General features: G+C 38.7%; 1 protein-coding gene across 4 annotated transcripts in view; it reads left to right on the top strand.

Moving 5' to 3' along the window:
* Positions 1–1,972: 1,972 nt before the first annotated feature.
* ANKRD31 (ankyrin repeat domain 31) overlaps positions 1,973–19,652 on the top strand; it is a 62,958-nt gene continuing 45,278 nt past the window's right edge. For 3 of the 4 annotated variants that reach the window (XR_008441295.1, XM_054003412.1, XM_054003410.1), the window contains exons 1-9: positions 1,973–2,285; positions 3,227–3,282; positions 4,959–5,038; positions 8,337–8,383; positions 9,002–9,096; positions 10,109–10,149; positions 13,485–14,147; positions 17,322–17,461; positions 17,875–18,002. Coding sequence is in view for 3 of the 4 variants with exons in the window: in XM_054003412.1 (XP_053859387.1) it covers positions 2,104–2,285; positions 3,227–3,282; positions 4,959–5,038; positions 8,337–8,383; positions 9,002–9,096; positions 10,109–10,149; positions 13,485–14,147; positions 17,322–17,461; positions 17,875–18,002 (1,432 nt within the window). In the remaining variant the exon portion in view is untranslated. The remainder of the gene's footprint in view (positions 2,286–3,226; positions 3,283–4,958; positions 5,039–8,336; positions 8,384–9,001; positions 9,097–10,108; positions 10,150–13,484; positions 14,148–17,321; positions 17,462–17,874; positions 18,003–19,652) is intronic. The other variant, XM_054003411.1, reaches the window with a different exon arrangement.

The raw sequence follows: 19,652 nt of genomic DNA, 5'->3' as shown, positions 1-19,652 counted from the left end.
CCCCGCGTCCTCTGATTGGGCGGCTTGGGGAGCGCAGCCGCCACCTCCCGGGCCCGCCCCGGGCCGCGCTCAGGGCGCGCCCCGCCGCAGCGCTGGGGCTGGGGCTGGGGCTGGGGCTGGGGCTGAGGCTGAGGCTGAGGCTGGTGCTGGTGCTGGTGCTGGTGCTGGGGCCGGAGCTGGAGCTTGGGCTGCGGCTAGCGCCTGGGCGAGCTCCCCTGCACGCCTCCGATAACGCCCGGTGATACCACGCTTTGCCGAGGCATTAAAAGCGTGGACATTCCCAGCTCCTGCTTGTGGGAAGCAGCGGTGCCCCTGACTCCCGAGGGAAGCGGTGGGGGAAGACAAAGGCAAAGGATTATATATATTTGTGGCTTTCGGCCAGAGAGGAAGTGCAGTTTTTGGTTCATGGAGCATAGGAAGCTCTGAGAGACCCTCCAGGACGTGTTCGTGTGTAATCTGTGCTAGGTGATCTTTAGATGGTCTCCAGAGGTCTCTCCCATTCCTGGCGATTGTGTGCTTCTTCTGGGCACCGAGTCACGTGGCTCCAAGACAGCACTGCAGGGTGGCAGGGGCCGTTCCGTGTTCCCGGGGCTGAGCATGCTCAACTGCGATACCTGCAACGTTTTTGCAGTGGATGATCCGCGTCCCGGCTTTCCCCAGACTGCATCTTACATGCGCCACCTCACTTAGAAATATTTCTAGCAGCTCCACATGACACTGTACCGTGAAACATTAATGTGAACCCCAGGAAAGGAAGTGCTGATGAAAAGGTTTCCGAAGAACTCCACCCAAAGTAGTTCTTGGGAGTGATGAAATCGTGCCAGCTCTTTTAACCTGTAAATATACTTTTCATTCTCGTCGATATGATGTTTCTAAATCTTAATAATTTACTGCTGCATATCCATCTCCCCTGATAGCTTCTTTAGTCGTTTTTTCAGTGTCTCACTTTCATTAGCTGAAAAGTATAAAGTATTAGCAGTGAGATTTCTGGACTCTGTTAATATGTGCAGCAATTGCTGTAACTGCATATGCATATAACTAAAACAAAGCAAAACAGCAATTTCTACAGTTGCAACAATTATATGTAAATCACATATCGTTTAAGATGACCTTTAGTATTTCTGCTGTTTTCCACTTTTTCCATAGACATAATTTGGCAAATACAAAAAATTCTAATTTACCAAAGTCACTGGGAGCAGGCATCACTACGGTGGTTTGGGGTCTTTAGTTTCTGCAAGTACATGTCACCACGTGCGCTGACACCGAGATCTCGTATCTGCAGCTCTGGCGGTGCCCTGCCTGCAGCCTGGCTGTGTGCTGGGAGTGGCCTCGGGGCACCGCTGCCCCGCTGCCCAGGAGATGGTAGGCAGAGCTAAGCCAGAACGGCTCTGCCGGAGGAAAACATTGTTGTAATTGACAGACGACCACTGCAAGACTTAAGAGCTTGTGAATTGGCACCGATCCATTGCATACAAACAGCACCTGTGGCTCCAGCCAGGTGACAAGAGGCACAGCAGTAGCCAACTCAACAGGAACTTTTTGTCAGGTCCTGTAGTGATAGGACAAGAAGCAAAAGGTACAAATTGACGGAGGAGGAATTTAGGTTAGGTATTAGGAAGAAAGAGTTCATGTGAGGGTGGTGAGACATTGGAACAGGTTGCCTAGGGAGGCTGTGGATGCTCTAACCCTAGCTGTGTTCAAAGCCAGGTTGGATAAGTCCCTGAGCAACCTGGTCTAGTTGGAAGTATCCCTTCCCATGGCCGAGGGGCTTGAACCCAGATGAATTTTAAGGTCCCTTCAAATCCCTTAACATTCTATGATTCTAAGACCCCAGTCAAAGCCCAAGTAATCATTCATTGAGGGTCCCCTCTTTGAGGCTGTCTGGCGTTTTTCACTGATAAGACACTATTTCACAACCCCCTTCCCACTCTGTAACTCTCTGGGCAGACGACCGTTTCTGACTCTTGAGATGCCAACGTCAGAAGCGCATAAACTCAGAGAAATGAGCCCCATCTGATCACACAGCGTTTGCTGGGACTCTGTGATTCTGGCGAGCGCTGCGAGCCCGGTGCCACCCGAGGGGCAGCGGGGCCTGGCCACAAGATGGCGGCCGCCGCTGACGGGGGCGGGCGGCTGCCCGAGGAGGCGCCGGGGGAGCGTGGCGGCCGCACCATGGAGCGCCGCGGGAGCGGCGGCGACAGCGACACGGACAGCGACGAGACTGTCGTGGAGGGCTCTGTGACGGAGAGTGATGTGGAGGAAGAGGAGTTCCGGAGGAGGAGGTGGTAATAATGCGGTGTGGCTGCGAGTGGCACCTGCCCACCTGCCTGTGTGAGGGAGGCGGCGGCTGAGGGAGCCGCTCCCGAGCTGAGTTCTCCCTCTCCTCTCCTCTCCTCTCCTCTCCTCTCCTCTCCTCTCCTCTCCTCTCCTCTCCTCTCCTCTCCTCTCCTCTCCTCTCCTCTCCTCTCCTCTCCTCTCCTCTCCTCTCCTCTCCTCTCCTCTCCTCTCCTCTCCTCTCCTCTCCTCTCCTCTCCTCTCCTCTCCTCTCCTCTCCTCTCCTCTCCTCTCCTCTCCTCTCCTCTCCTCTCCTCTCCTCTCCTCTCCTCTCCTCTCCTCTCCTCTCCTCTCCTCTCCTCTCCTCTCCTCTCCTCTCCTCTCCTCTTTTGTTTTCTCTGCTCTGTTCAGAGTCGTTTTATATGCTCCTGGACCTAGCATTTCTTAGCTCTGCAAATAGCTCTATTTTCACACACCTTGTGTGCCTCGGAGCTTATGTCCCCGCACCCACCATTTTAGTAACATTTTAGTCAGCAGAAGTGAAATGTCCCAGAAAACAACTCTGAGAAAATAAACACTATTAAATACAGTTCGTGCTAATTCTATTTCCCTGCAACTTTACCTTGATGTTGTTTTCATGATATTATCTCTTGTATCCTTTAAGATACAACAAGGATTTGAAATCACACTCAGATCTTTATGATGGCTTTGTCGCACTGTAGTTCTTGGAAATACTTAAAGCAGCGAGGTGCCTCCCTAGTTATGGTTTTCTATGCAGAAAATCACATACATCCCTTGAGTCTGGGGTTTTTTTACTGTTTCTGTCAGCGTTCGCCCAGGCGTTTCCCCACGGCAGAGGCCTGGGATGGATGCTTTCAGATGCTCTTTGAATTCATAGGACTGTAATGCTTACAGCTCCTTAACGACCTTTTGTTTTATTTATTTTGCAAAGGTTGGCTTTTCTTAACAAGGACATTGCTTTAACAACTGAGATAAGTATTAATAAAGGTAGGACAGATTATTTTTTCAGTCTGTGTTTTTTTTCCTTAAACTGTTGCTTTGGATTTTGCTTGAGTCTATGTTTAAACTTGGGTGTTGTATGAAGTTGTTTAGGAACTGTGTGCTCTTTGATTATATTCCTAATTGAGCTTAATTCCTAAGCTCATATTTTAAAAGATTCTTCAGCATATTTTTAATATTTGATCTGGTTTGCTCTTGAGTTCTCTCTGTTCTTCCTGTGCACTGTGACTGAGAGTCCCTAGTTTGGGAAGTGTTAGAGCTATATATAAGGATATAAGTTTTATTTACATGTATGTATTTTTGTGTATGTGTTTGTGCAGAATAAAATAAAAGGATTCTATGTGCATAACAGTTGTATGTAGCTCTAGCTGCTTATGGTATTTTTAAAACCCCATTAATATTGTTAGTATATCCTTCTCTTTAACATAAAAAGTTTGAGTAGGGATATTTCAGTGCATTATGTTTAGTGTATCATTAAATACTTTCAGCATGAATGAATGCACACTCATTTAAGGTATTAAAATATTCCCTAATAACTCCTGTAGAGCAGGCTGTATGAGCAAGCATGTTTTAGTTAATAATAGTTTCATATTACTTCTTGACATTTTTATATGTTCCATTTGACTTGCATACTATAGGTTTATTTCAGTGACATTTCAGACTGGGAATACTTTAAGTCACATATGGTATTCTGCCAGATTTGGTTGTGTTTATCTTTTTGCCAGTTTGAAGATCTGAGTGAACCATAATTTTTTTATCAACCTACTCTGAGTTAATACAAATCTTATTTTCAGCCCACTGAAATCTGAAGAAACTCCAGTGGCTGTGATTTCCTAATGGAACCTTTTATAGTTGCTTAATAATCTTAAGTGAGGAGAGAAGCATCATCCCATTTTGAACTTCCCTGTGGTTGTCCACTGGAACTAAATCCTTGCAATGTTCAACATACATGGGGCATGTCTGTTTGTGTTCAGTTTGTGGAGTGGGCATTTGTCTGACAGTTGAGTGGGGAGTTTTTTCTCTGCAACTGTAATAGATTGTGATATTTTTAGCATTCTGCCTGCATCATATTATATTTAGGAAGTTGGAATTAGAATTTCATCATTTACAGTTTTGTGCTTACTTGTATAGTAGTAATTTGGTGATGAGATACATAGTATAAATATTAATTTGATTAATATTTTATTAGTGTCAGTAACAACATCTTAGTTTTCAAGCATCGGGTCCAAACTTAAGTGTTTGTCTCTTTTTAAATTTTTTCTGAGAGAAGGTCTTTATTTGTATAGTCATTAAAGAAATGATGCCATCTAGAAGTACATTTTAGTCATATGGATCAGGCAGGTTACCAAAATTGCAGATATTGTTTAAAAAATAATAGGAAAGACCAAATCTCCAATGCAAAATCAGGGATGGTCCTGGATCACCAAGTGAAATAAATTTCCACTGCTGGTTCGTTTTATTTATTTCTGTTTCATTCATGTAGATTCAAAATGTAGTGTGATAGACTATATAGCCAGTTAAATCCATTGCATATCAGAAGTATTGATGCATGTAGCTCAGTTACTGAGTTATATAAAAAGCTATGGAATTATGGAAAATTACACAGAACTTAAGACAATCAACATTTTAATTACTGAGGATTTTTTTTGTTTTTTTTTTTCTAGGAACTTTTTCTCCAGAAATCTGTTTTATACAGAAATTTGGTGACCACACATATTATCATAAGGCAGAACAGATAAACCCAGTAAGTCCACCAATGGTAATGTCTCCTCTAAGCATATCTAATAATTAATTATTGATAAACCTCTGGGCATCCCCTTGAGGAGGTCTAGTGGCTTCTTGTCACCTATGTAGCACATAGTCTACAGGAATGTATCAAAGTGTCTTATGTGGTATTTCATTAGATTATAACCTTTTAAATTTGATGAACAAACCCAGGACAAAGATGAAGAAATTGTGGAGCACAGACTTTTTAATATGTTCCTTTCTGGAGCTGAAGGGTAATCATTTGGGTTTACTGTACTAAAATACACCCTGGGTTACTCATTATGAGATTAGCTGTGATCCAGTGATTGATCAATTGCTTCTTTCAAAAAGAAAGAGCTAATAATTCAAAATGCAGAGTAAAAAATCTGCTTGTATGATGATGGGGTAATTATTTTACTCTATGGATAATTCTGCATTCCCTAATCTGCTAATTAGACTACCTTTTAATGTATTTACCATGGTTGGTAGCTAGCCCATAAACTTCTATTCAATTGAGCAATTAGTTTTCCACCTGCATATGGTAGGGTCATGAAACAATTAGAGACAAACAGGTTCTCTGCTGTTAACTGTGACTGTCAAACTGTCTTTCGCCTGGATTCACCAGTCCAAAGCCTACAGTCTGTGTATCCTTATGCAGGTAAAAGAGAGTTTTTCTAGAAAGAGCTAGACTGCTTCCTAAATGACAAAAGGTACATTGAAAAAAGATGTGCTTTCTACTGGAGTGAATGTTTTACAGCTCATTCTAGAATTGCAAATAACTTTGTCTCAACTGACAGTGTGAGAAACAGTGAACAGTGAAAATCCAAAAGATGCTGTTATTTCAAAAATTGTTCTCCATAACTTTATTTTGCTCCTTGCATGTCTGAGGGTTGTCTTGACTGAAGTTCGTAATTGTTTGCTAAGGATGAAGGGAATGAGAGAAGTGCACATTTGCTCTTTCCCGTTCCCCTCTGGGAGATGATCTGACTAGCTGCTTCTTAACCTTAGCCTTTGGCTCCCTGGTTCTCATCAGATTAGCCATTCCCAAATCTAAGGACAAATGCCTAGTCCACTAAAGAAAAAGTCAGAAGGGCAAAGAAACCTAGTACTTTTCACCAAATAGTTTGGGTAATTCTTAGTATTTTTTGTTTTGGTGAAACCTGTATAGCAAGACACTGGCAACTTGGTCATGCACAGCTTGGGGACATTTTAAAATTTTAAGTTTTTACTGAATTCTGTAAGGAGTGGTCTTGGCCTGTTGTCTTTGATATGTACATGTGTACATTGCACCAATGTGGCTCTTCAACCACTTCAAGAGCCAACATGGAATGTGCTATCATAGAAGCTTTCCTTCTAGTTTGTCCTCAGAAATTATGTATGAATACAGCATATATGATCACAGCATGTGATGTGATATGAGGTTTGTGCAGAGTAAACGGCTGTGAATGTTTTTAGGAAAAGTAACATCTCTTCCAGTTGTTCCACAGAGTCTTAGCTTTCTTTGTACTTCACATGGGTTATGGGAGACTTAGAATATGCAGTCCTGTCTTTGATTCCATCATGTAAAAAATTGTAATTAAGAATTTTCATCTACCAGAGATGCAGTAGACATACATACAGATTTTGTAGGATCCAGGTTCTTTTCAACAAGTCATTTTTCATTATCTGTTAACATGGTATTCTATAGCTTGTTCAGACAGGTGTAATGATTGTAAGTTTGTGCTTTCCCCTTTTTTATATTTTTTTTTTCTTACATTGTTTGGTGAAGTGCACCAAAAGTTGTTAGGTAACACCTAACAGTTTTTAAGCACTAGTCTTTTTTTTTTTTTTAAATCATCCAGAGTCCCCTTATATAGTTGTCTGTATAAATAAGTGTTCAAGTGAGAAAAATTACTGAGATTTTGCAGGAATTTTTTCACCAAAAATGAGGGCAGGATGAAAGGCTGCTCCCAGTACTTCAGTCAGTGGCCAGAAATACAGTTTGTGTAATGCATACAGTTTGAGATGATCTCTCAACCAGTGACCAATACACACTGATGTCACTTAGAACCTAATTTTTTAGCAGACAAAACAGCATCTTCATCTGAGTTGTAGTGGTGGTTTGCTGATGTTTTAAAGCATCTCTCTGAGCAATGTTAGCCAGTTAGAGAGGTTTAGTAGTTGCTCTGTTATTCTCCTGACCTTGCTTGATCACTGGATAATATTCTGTATAAATATTCAGGCTGACTCGCCTGGAGGGTCTATTTAAGCAAAACAAATAACTTCCTGCGAAGTATCTCATTGCCATGTTTTGGAATTACATCAGTCAATAATGGTTGCACAACCTAAAGAATCTGTTCTGTTCCAGGGAAACTTTTAGCAGTCCTTGCTACTGGGAATTTCTATGTCCTCCTCTTGAAGCAGTTGTTAAGATGTTTGTTATTACTGTGTGGCTCGTACCTTGTGTAAGCCAAAGAAGCTGTCACTTAGTGTCTACACCAAGGTGTTCTTAGAGTCCTCTAGTGTTGTAAGTGCTGTAATGTTGTCCACTGTAAGTCAATGGTTTGTTTAAAATTGCAGCCAGTGTGTGCATAGTCATAGTTCATCGGTGAGAGATCCATTCTGCAGTTCACTTGACTATCTTAATCATTCCTAGTTTGCCTTAGACTATGTATAAATGCTCCTTTTTCCATACTGAGGGAGATCTCTGCAATATTGGCAAAGGTACAAAAAAGAGATCCGAGTTCTTTGTAATAAGGAGTTGGAATTTGGCTCCTGCTGTGACATCAGTGCTCTCCTTACCCACCTGCTCTTTCTGTGTTGGCTTGTGGCAGCCCTGCCACTCAGAGCTGGCTGATGTGCAAATCTTGAAGTTCCTTAAATATGGTATTTGTAGGGATATTGAGAGCAGAATACCAAACATCGCAGTCTTTGGAACAGCACTCTGCCTTATTTAGTGAAAAAAAGTTACCAAAAAAAGATTGAAACTGTGAGTTAAAATTAAAATACCTTGTGTTTTGGACCTTTGATGTATAAAACATCTTAAGTTTGAAGCAATCATATCTTTCTTGCAACAGTTTGTTATCCTTGTGGGGAATGTTTTCTTCTATAGTCTTGATTTATTTTTCAACATTTTTGTCGAATAGTACAAATAAAAAAATGTTTAAGCTTTTGTATCTTAGTAGTAATGTATGTAATAATTGGATCTAAGAATTCCATTTCCCAATTAAATTACAGAAGGAAGATGATAAGCCTGCAATAAAACTGAGAAAATAAACAATTACGTACTTATTTGTTAAGTTTTTTTCTTTGTTCAGGTACTTCAAGAGACATACACATCTGATGAGTCTCAGTCCCTACTGAAGTGAGTATAGTATATCACATAGGAATTCCAGTCAGACATAATATAATTAAATAGTCCTGTTATACTTCCATTTGTATGTTATTTTATTCCCAGTGTTCTATTAAGAAACAGTTTTCTTGTTTGCTTAGTGAAGGATCTGTATTTATGTTGGCAGTAGTTCAGTGTCCAATATGGATCAAGCTGTACTTGGATTTATTTTTGTTGATGATACTACCTTAAAGGGATTAAGAACATAACCAACAAGAATAACATAACTTGGGGAAAACAATTCGACAAATAAAAACTTGTAATAAATAATATTAGGCTTTTTGTTCCTGGAAACTTTGGGAAGTTTTCAGTAGAAGATAGATTTAAAACAGAAATATAGATAGAATTAACAAAGAATAGAAAAGGCCATTTTTTTTGCTTAGAGAACAAATGTGTAAACATTACTAGCTCCACATAGGAAATCCAGAAGTCTTATTTATTGCATGTCCTTGTAAAGAAAAGTATACCTCTAAAATAACTGCAGCAGTTTCCATAGACAGCAGCCAACTCAAAGTACTGTAAAAATGTTCCTAAGATGAGCAGATTACTATTCTTTAAGATTTTTTTTATTGTATTATTATTTAATCCTAGGGGTTGGATAAACCATTCATCACCTACTGAAAATATTTCTAAGCCTCGTTTTTCATTAAACTGTGCAGCAGAAGAACAGCAAAATAATTCTGTAGGTACGTTGTATTTGTACAAATCTAGGAGTTGATCCAGCTGTGGAAAAATCATTTGAGAAAATAATTTGATAAGCTGAAGATGAGTATCCATGTAAGTTTATACAGAATCCGACTATACATGTTTTTTACAACAGTTGTTCAGTTTTTATAGTCGTGGACTGCAAGTTCTGTTTTTGTAAGTATTGTGTTAGGATTGTTTGAAGAAATAACTCTTTTCTTAAGCCAGGAGTATATAACCAGTTTAAAATTATTTCATTGCTGTGGAATTTTCTGACAAAGGTTACAGGGCCACATGGTGCTTAAATACCTTATAGATGTGTAAGGTAAAAAGGTCATGGAGGGTTCCTACTTGCTTGTTTCTAATATATCCAAGAATTAGAGACATCTGTAAGAAAAGAGAAACAAAAATGCTACTATTCCTCAGGTCTGCATGGCATGTGCTGCTACTTAAGTTGTATTTCCATTCCTCAGTGTTCCCAAAAGTGCAGGACTAATCCATCTGTTTTGCTGTCTTCCACTTGAGTTTATTTTTGGTAATCCAACAGAAAAACATTCACTTTATTTCTGATTAGGAAATTGCCAGGGAGTCACATGAATGTTGAAACAAGGTGATGAGATCAGGGGGTTTGGGATCATTGCTATCCAGAGCCAGTAAGTTATTGGATTGTTTTAGCAGTACTGTCTAACTGCACGGTAATTAGAGAGGGCAGAGGCTAGGTCTTGTCATGTAAAATGGGTGGCAATTCCATCTGCTGATAGTCTTTGGAAACACAGGACTCTAAACTACAGTGAAGAAATGTGACAAAATAGCTCTGGCATGTTATTTGGTGATTAACAGAGCCTAAGCAGAGATTTTATTGTCAGTTCTTCTTAGGGGAACATGACTATAGTAATTTTTAAGGTTTGAAACTTAAGCCTCAATTAGGAAATGATGCCATTTTTTAAAGAGATTATAAGAACTTTCAGAAGTGGAAAGTAAAACTGAAATATTTTTCTATTCTCCTAAATTTAGATATCAAATTGAATGGATTTCAGAGGGATTCAGAAGAAAAGGTAAGCAAGCACATAGGTGTTTACACTGACATTGAGCACATTGAAAACAACTTTAAAGCTAAGCTTTATTTTCTGTTTTTTCCATAAGAACTGTAGTTGCTAAGCTTGCAGTACACAAGGGTAGAAGCATGGCCATGAAAGTTAAATGGGAAGGACATCATCATGAGACGGAATCTATAAGGGCTGTTACTTAAGCTGAAGTAATGAAGACACTTAGTAGCTTAAAATGTTTCCCACCAATGAAAACTATGAGACAGGCAGTGCATTTGGAAGGTCTCTGAGGAGACAGAGGTTATCTGTAACTGTCCTTTTGTTTGGGAGAGTCTTACCTGTGGTCAGAAATAGGTAGTAGCAGAGTTTCTGCTGTGAAAGACTCTGCTTAATGCAGATGTCATATCATTATTACCCCCATTGATTTGTATCTGTAAATAAAAAGTTAGGCTTCTATATAAATCAGTTTTACTTGGCATTTTTCAAAGAACCTTATTGAGGTTTATGTCAGGGGAAAAGCAGTTCTTGGTAGAATCCACCAAAGACAGATTTGAGACCAGTATTGATACCCAAACTGGCCAGATAGTAACTTTCTAACTCAGTTGTGAGTATTTGAGCGCAGTCGTCATTTACTGCAGCAGTGGTCACTTGGAGGATCCTTCACTGAGTACTCTGAGCTTTCAGTGAACAGTGTTTATGATACACACCAATCCCGCATTCATTAGCTATCCCTCCTTACTTTATGTATTTTTATTATTTCGTTTACATAATTGCACCCCTTATCAGAAGTCCTTGTATGTCTCTTTAGGGTCTTCTTTGGGTGTTTTCAATGTCCCATCTCCTTTTTAGGTGTCTGTTCCTTGACCCCTGTTACTTTTGACTAAACACATTATCATTGTTTTGCATAACTTCTGCTTTGTCAGCCTTGCAGAACTGAGCTGGCATCCTGCTTGTGTTTTGTATGGCTTCTGTTTGCCTAAGTTACCCCCTTTATCTATTTATCCAAGGCTACGCTGTTCTATTCTATTGTCCTTATCAGAGTAAAATGCTGTTCTTTTCTACTGTCCTTATTGCTCATATCTTCCAGCAAATACAAGTGATGACAGGGTAAAATATTCCATCTCAGAACAAAGGGAAAAAAATGAAGTCTCTAAGGATATTCTTTTCTGAAAAATATACAGCTATTAATAAAAAAAGTATAAGTTTATTAAATGAAACTTTCTCATTGTACAGGGTTAGTCCCATAGAACAAACTCTAAATGCCTTGAAACAGATGAAAATGCCTGTTATTAATAGCCTCTGGAGAAGAGGCAGACTGAATGCACTGGGAGTATCTCCAGAGAAGATATTTTAGGAGCCTGGAGTAACAAGGCTGGAAATAGTCACTACAGTGGATTTTACTTTTTGGATATTGTCTGATGTTTGCACTAGCAAGGTCTGAGTCCTGCAGAAGGATCTTTAGTGAGATAAACCAATGACCATCACAGGCTTCCATGTATTGATTTGAAGCAAGGTCAGAACAGACACCTTGACAACCACCAGGTAGTCACTGAATAGCTTAGTTTTGTGTGTCCCTGAAAATATAATATATTATCATCTGTGCATAGAATTCTGACACCTCACAATTAGTCTTGCTGAGTTTTCTTGTTCTTGATGATGTAGCAGCACTGATTTCTGTTGTGGTTGGTCTGTCAATAGTGGGGCCAATACTGTTCAATGTCTTCATTAGTGGCCTGGAAAATGGAACACACAGTACCCTCAGCAAGTTCAGAGATGGTACTGGGAGAAATGACTGATAGACCAGACAGTTGTGTTGCCATTCATAGGAACCTGAACAGATGGGAAAACTGGGAGGAGAGAAATCTCATGAAATTCATCAAGGGGAAATTTGAAGTTCTGCATTTGGGGAGAAGTAACCTCAGGCACTAGTAAGCTGGGGACTAGCTGACAGAAAAATTGCTCTGCCAGAGAAGGACTTTGGAATCCTGGTGGACCCTCTACTCTGCTCTTGTGAGACTGCACCTGGACTATTGTGTCTGGAGTTTTGTGAACATGTCACATTTAAGGGTTGAATTTCAGTTGACTTTGGGGATTTTATAATCTTGCAAAATCTCACGCCCTCTTCAACAAATGCATTGAACCTTTTTCTTGGGAAATTTGTAATACATATACATGCTGTTTTTACCATAGTTCTTCAAGTTGAGAAAATTATCGCCAGTGAAGTTTTTTTTTTTTTAACCCAGATGTTTAAAGTCTGGATGAATTAAAGAAGTGGTGTAAAACTAAAGTATAATTCAATAAAGCAAAGTAAGAAGTAATCAGTACTTAGAAACAATTTTATGTACGTGCAAAGATAGGAAACATCTGGTGGGGGAATAATTTTTCAAGAAAGAAACAAGGATTTATACTAGCTTGCAAACCTGAGTGTATGCAGTCAGATTTATGCCCTTACTACTTTATTGTGTGTGAGCTTTATTTAAATCATGTCACCAGTGGTTAAAGGTATCTTGCATTGCTTGGTATTGCCACTTGCTGGCAGCAAGACTCCAAAAATGCATTGAAAGAGATTTTCTTAGATCCAGTACTACTAAGTACAAGCACTATTATATACAAATGTTATATGGAAAAGCGTGGTTTAGGTCTCTGGAGGCATCATATTTTTTTTTTTTCTGCGGAGCATTTAAAACAGGGATAAGGGAAAAATGAGAACAGCAATTTCTTCATGTAAGAATGGGTGCTTCTGTTGAATGTAGCTTAAAGTGATTAGAAAAACAGCAGTACTACTTTTCCAAGAACAGTTATGATTTTGTGCTCTGTACTCAGTGTGGAAACCACACCATGCAAACTTCTCAAAATCCTAAGGTTTTGAACTGTAGTGTGTGAGACACAAATCCTCCATATCTGTATTGGATCCATATAAGCACATAATCAAAATGTTATTATAAATATATTTACTTTCATTATTTTTGTGACAGAAATCTTTAATGACTTTATTTTAAAGCCTTATAACACCCTCAGGTTATTTGCCATTGCCAGTGGTAATGACATAATATCTTTACTAAATAGACTAAAACAGATTTAGTCTCTTTTGCCCTGGATTTTCACTGCTATAGAAGTCAACAGCTGAAGCTGAAACTTCTTTTGAAACTGAGATCTCAGTCTAACTCTTGTTAGTATATTGTATGAAGGAAGGCTTTGAGTCTTCTAGATTTTGCAAAAGTTCATAATAAAATGTACACACATATATAGAAAGAGACATGACTTCTAAAGTGAATTTTAGTTAAATGCTTTTAAGAAAGAGTTGCTCCATTCTTTTTTGTAAACTTTTAAAATTTCATTTTTAGATATCACGAAAATTAAATAATAAAGATTGCTGTCCAGAAATAAGTCTCTGTCTACATGATCCTGGGGAAGACATAATAACAGTTCGAGAGGAACAGATACCAGAAGATACATTTCCAAATGCTTTAGATAATTGCTACAGAACCTGTGTGACCATTATTGACACAGATAACACAGTAAAAGAGCATTGCCTTAATAATGATGCAGATCTTTCACTGTCATCCCCAGGGAAGATTTTCATGGATGTATTCACTGAACAGAATATAGAGATTAGTGAAGTTGACGTCAGTGATTTGTTGAGACACCCTAGTGATTCTGGGAGTCTTAAAGTTAAAAACCCATTGCCTGACAAGTTAGAGTGTCAGGGTCATGCCTGTTCCGTCAATCCATCAGCAGCTGAGAGCAATGATGCCCTGCCAGTAGAGCTTGTGGTGCCTCTGAATGCCTTGTCAGGATCAATGGTACAAGCTGCCACTCCTGTAGTGCCAAATGAGAGGCAGCTCAACGCCAAGGACGAGCAGTTAAATTCAGAAACCAGTGTTCTGCAGGTAGATGATGACTATACTCAAATAACAAACGTGATGGAGCCTCAACTAGCTACAATTCAAGTGGAAGAAATAAATGCCTTCACAGGATCTAACTTGCAGAGCACAACAAATGAGCAAGTATAACCACAGTTTAATTAATATTTGAAATTTTATGTTTATCATAAAGTATTATATATAGTAGCCAAATTACTTGAAGATGGGAATCTTAGTAAAGAATAAACTAGCATCATTAATTTGCATGTTTAAATAATTTCAGTTGTTTTTCTTTTAAAAGTTCCGTACTGTATTTCCTGTTGGATGTATCCATGTTATGAAAATAGCTAAACTTACTGGGATGGAAAATCCTAGTAAAGTTAATTTATTGACTAATGTGAAAATCTAGAATCAGCCTGGGAATTTAAAAAAATCCTAGACTGCCTGTACATCTTCTGTGTCTCATGTTCTCTCCAAAACACCTTTCTGTTATTTCACTGTAGCATACCAGTATATACCAGCCAATTCCATCTCCAGGTTCCTACTGCATCCTGTTCTTTTTATGATCCAGGCAATAGTGTGCTGTTTTCATTTGTCGTAGTTCTCACTGCTGTAAATGCAAGTATTACAAAGTAGATTACAGCTATGTCTTTCCTATAGACTAGGAAGATTATTCATTGGGGATTTTTTGCACATGTATTTAGAAGTGCATTTATTGTGCATAGTTCTGCCTATGCAAGAGATACTGAAGAAAATGAGGCATGTGTTTATATTCCTGTCTTTCCCTGAAGAAAGTGGTATGTATGGATACAACATGTGATCCTTCTTGTTGCTTCTTGTGCTGTGAAGGTGTTCTGTAACATGTCATTTCTATTCAGTAATACCAATACAAAAATATGGGTTGGAGTGTGAAAGGAAAGCCATGTTTAGATTATAAACAGGGTGAGAGAAGGACAGATAGGAGATAGATTTATGCTGCAGAGTATATTAAACATCTCTTGTAAACCTGCAGCCTGATTCTCTGCTCTGTATTGTATTCGAATAATAACCTGGAGCTGAAAAATCAATGATCAGTCATGTAAAGCTGGCTATTTAAGGAAGTTATACAACCCACAATGGCATAAAGCGTCCAAAAACTCTTGAATTAATTCTGTCTTTTCCTAGTAGTATTAACTGAATGTATCAGCATGTAAATGTGGCACATTAAGTGTGCCATGTCTAATTTCAAGGTGCTGAAAGGTCTGTAGGCCAATTGTCTCAGCTTTGTCTTTACAAAGCTCTTTCAGTGACATACTGATTTCTGAAATTTGTATCACAGCTGTGTGAAGATTAATGTATAGATTTACTCAAAATTGCAGTTAAAATTGAGAAGCAGAGTCTTGTGTAAATGGAGATCTCTACTCTTTTGTCAAACAACAATCAACTTTATCTTTTCTTTGTGTCTTTATCTGGTGTTCTTAAAGGCAGAAGGTAAGGAGGCAAATTACTAAGAAAAACTCAGTTATTTTGGTAGTAACTGTTGAATTGTAACAGTATACTGTTTAACATGGTCTTTTCTCACCCTTCTTTCTTCAGAGTATTCTTGTGGTGAAACAAGTATCCAAAAGAAGAGAGTCTGAACTGACTTGTAGATGCAATCAGGATGCTGGATATCCCAGATATTTTAGTATATGGTCTTTTATAAAGCAAGCGTGGTGTTTTCTTTCTTTGAAATGTTTCCTTCTCCTTCTCTAACCCTGCTCCCATTGCAGATGTGGATCCATGGAAAGTACAGCTTTGATAGTTTTCTAAGCTAATATATTTGATTTTCCCCAGCTGCCATACAACCGTTAAAGTTGGGAAAGACCTTTGGGATCATCAAGTCCAATTGTCCAACCATGAACCACTGTGTTTACCACTAAGCCGTGTCCCCAAGTGCCACATCCACCTGTCTTTTGAACATTTCCAGGGATCGTGATTGCACCACTTCCCTAGTCAGCCTGTTCCAGTGCCTGGCCACACTTCTAGTGAAAAAAGTTTTCCTCATACTCAATCTAAGCCTTCTCTGGCACAAGTACAAGCCACTTTCCCTTGTCCTATTGCTTTTTACCTTGAAGAAGAGACTAGCCCTCGCCTCACTACAAACTCTTTTCAGGTAGTTGTAGAGAGCAATAAAGGCACTACTGAGACTCTTTTTCCTCAGGCTAAACAACCCCAGATCCCATGTTAACATGCATTGTCTCTTCGAAGTGGCCTCCCCAGAGGGACCACTTCTAAGAAGGCAATTCCCTTCTTTAGAACCCTGTCTGCTAAACATACAGATTAAAAAAATAAATCAGTGCATTCTTCATTTGTGTTTGTATCGCAAGAAAGGATTAACCAGTTCTCCTGCATAATTGTGAAAGAATTTCTATGCATGTGTGCTGAGTGTGTGTCCTAAAAGCTTTCAGCATTACTCAAGTGTGTAATAAACAAATGAGTACCCAGGTTTCAGGAGTTTGAGTGATACATAGCAGCATGTCACAGTCACATAGCTAAAACAGTGAATAAACTCAAGCAACTCCAATTAACTACCACGTGGCGACCTGTCTTTAGGGTGGGATTAGAATTAAGTCTCTGGTATACATGAATCATTTAGGTTGCCCTTTGCACAACCTGGGATGAGCTGAATCTCTATCATCTCAAAGCAGCTCTTCCTCTTTACAAGTGGTGGGGTAATGAGGATGCCTAGTGTCATCTACATGCCTGGCTTTTAGAAGGTTGAAGGTAAGTGAAGTGAATCTCAGCTGTAGTGGCTGTAGCTCAGGGATGGTATATCTTTAGAAATAACTGCTCAGCTGCGAGTTACTGAACTTCAGGTGAAACATGGATCTCACATAATGTAAATTTTTAGGCTTCTGCAGCAGTGAGATTGTATGGGCTACCTTAAAACATCTCAAGCATCATCTTATTTTTTAGGACAGGAGCTCATGTCATAGGAAACTGAAATTAATCTGTTGTCATTTCAAATGTCCAATCAAATAACTTTCAGATAGAACAAATTTTGTTTGCTGTTATCAGCCCTAGATTTATATTTTTTAAGTTGTGATTCTGAGTAGCCTAATTTTCTTGGTAAATTCTGCCAGGAGCATATTGCATGGCATACTACTTCAGATTGCCTCTCCTGTGGCAGCCTCTGTCTTTCATACCTGTAGAATTCCAGTTATTCAGTTAAGCAATCCCTCAATTCTCTGTGGGCATACAATTTTAAAAAGAGTGTTCTTGGAGCTCTTTTATATATGGCCTTTGTTTTAACTTCATGCCTACCAGTTGCTTCTAATATTTCTTTTTTTGTCACAGCCTGTGGGTGGTCAGCAGAGAGAGGAAGAAGTAATGTCAGATTACTTGGATGCCACCTTTAGTGAAAAACAAATTGGTGAGGGACATTCATGTTCAGTGGAGCCTGCAGCATGTGCAGAAACAGCCCAAACAACATCAAGGTAAATGAGACCTCCTTGGGAAAGCACAGAGATTGTTTCCTCTCATCACCAAATACTAGAAGAAACAGCAGGAATGGCTCACAGTGGCAGTATAAAAAGAAACAAAGTGAAGCATTTTGAGTATGAGAAATTTATGCATAATAATTCTTACATTATTTTTATATATTAATGTAATAGATACAATGCATGTGGAGTACTAATTTGTCATGTGAATGACTGTAAATGATCGAAGATTTCTACCCTTTAAAGACCTAGGAGTTAGTTTCTCTCCTGATTTACTCTTTATTCAGTACTACTAAGTCTGCTTTTAGAGTTCCTTTTTGAAATCAAATGTATTCATATTCTTATCTCTACTGTAAGCATTGATTTATATAGAGAATATTTTTGTTGATTCTAAGCAAATCTCTTATCAGTAAAATTCATAAATCTACTTCTGAAGACAAGCAGGATCTAGAAACCATCATATGGCAAGAAATAATTCTGAATGAGTATGCAGAAGCTAATCAGAGGAGAAGGAGCAAGAGAATTGACAACAAACGGAGTAAGATACTCTATGTCTTTATAATGTAGATCATTATTTGCACAACTATACTGAATCAAATATAATTCATAATTTTTCCAATATATTGTGGCATGGTTTTCTTTTAAAAATATGGTATAAACATGCATTTTAATAATTAAAGTTACTGATAATTTCCCTTTGTCTGTAAACCCTTATATTAGTAACCCAACAGTTAACTTGTTTACATAACAATTATGAGATGTTTTTCAGAATGCAATTTTTATTAGTATTTTGTATTAAAAAATATGGTATGTCCTGAAAAGGAGAAGAGAATTGTTTTTTTGCAGAGTGAAAAGGTAGATCTTGAGCTACATTTGTTTATCCTTCTGCCATTTAGCGTTCTGTGTGCAAAATCATAGTCAGAGCAGTGCCATCCTCAAGAATTGACCTATACAAAACAATTTATTCTATTTTGAATGCCTGCTGTTGTTACCCTGTCAACAGGAATATAGGGCCTTTACTACCACAGAGCACTCTTTTGAAGTATTTTTATTTGCAATAAGCTTTGTTAGAGAGACAGATTGCTATTTTTCATCCTTTGAAGGTACATGCAAAGAAGTTCTTGACCTTGCAAGGAATTTTGTGGGAGAATAAAGAATTTCCTCACTTAAGTGTTCACTCTAGCACCTTTAAGATTAGGTCTTATCTGTTGGATTGTTTTGTTTTTGTTTGTGGGTTTTTTTTTGTTGTTGTTGTTTAAGTCCACTCAGATAGGGTTTTTTCCATTTACCTACAATAATTTAACATCTTACAAAGTTTGTAAGTATTTGAATTGCAACAGCTATGTAATAGATCTTAAAAAACATGAAGTCCACCTCCAGTTAACTGGATTTAATTCTCTTTTGCAGGATTTAATTCTCTTTTGCAGGATTTTAATTTTATCACAGTGGAAGCACCATTTTGATAAGATTTAAAGTCGAATGACTCACTGCTCATCTATTTCAAATCAACTTACTAGTTTCCATTCAATAACCAAGTTACTGATTCTTTGGCACGGTTTCTGCACGAAAGAGATGCACTACCTATAGAGGTAGCTTCGTGGTAAACCAATGTAGCAAGCTTACCTCCCTTTCACATCAGACTTTTCAAGAGCCCATGAGTCATCTTAGTTTGGTAATTCACTCTAAAAACCGCCCCATAATAAGTTTCAGTTTGGGTCTGCAAGTGTCACTTGCTCTGCACAAGGTCAGCCACACAGAAAGCTCTAGGGAAGGCAAGTGGAAGTAAAGGGAAATAGATCCCTTCAAGGAAGATTTTAATGAGGTAAAGTGTAACATAAAATTGCACATGATTCTGTTTATATCTGTGCAGTTTAATCCCTCCTGAACTGCTTGACTGGTTTAGACCAGCTTTGACTAGTGACTATTTGTCTTAAATGATTGACATCTTACAAGGCTGGACAGCGGAGAGGGACTTTGTGCTCAGCTGAGGGAAACCCCTATGTATTAGATTCTAAAAATCTACTCAGAGTCAAGAATTTAAGAATGTTTGGAATTAGTCCAAGCTCACAGTGTTTTGCAATGCACAAAACATCAGGCTGTGTGAGTTACAGCTCTAGAACAACTATAGGTTTTAAGGTCTCTTTCTGGTGGTGCCAAATGGATTTTTGCTTTTTTTTCTTTTATGTAT

This window comes from Vidua macroura, chromosome Z (assembly GCF_024509145.1).
Source record: "Vidua macroura isolate BioBank_ID:100142 chromosome Z, ASM2450914v1, whole genome shotgun sequence".
Lineage (NCBI taxonomy): Eukaryota > Metazoa > Chordata > Aves > Passeriformes > Viduidae > Vidua > Vidua macroura.
The sequence above is the reverse complement of the archived record's forward strand: the minus strand, read 5'-3'. Positions and strand labels throughout refer to the sequence as shown.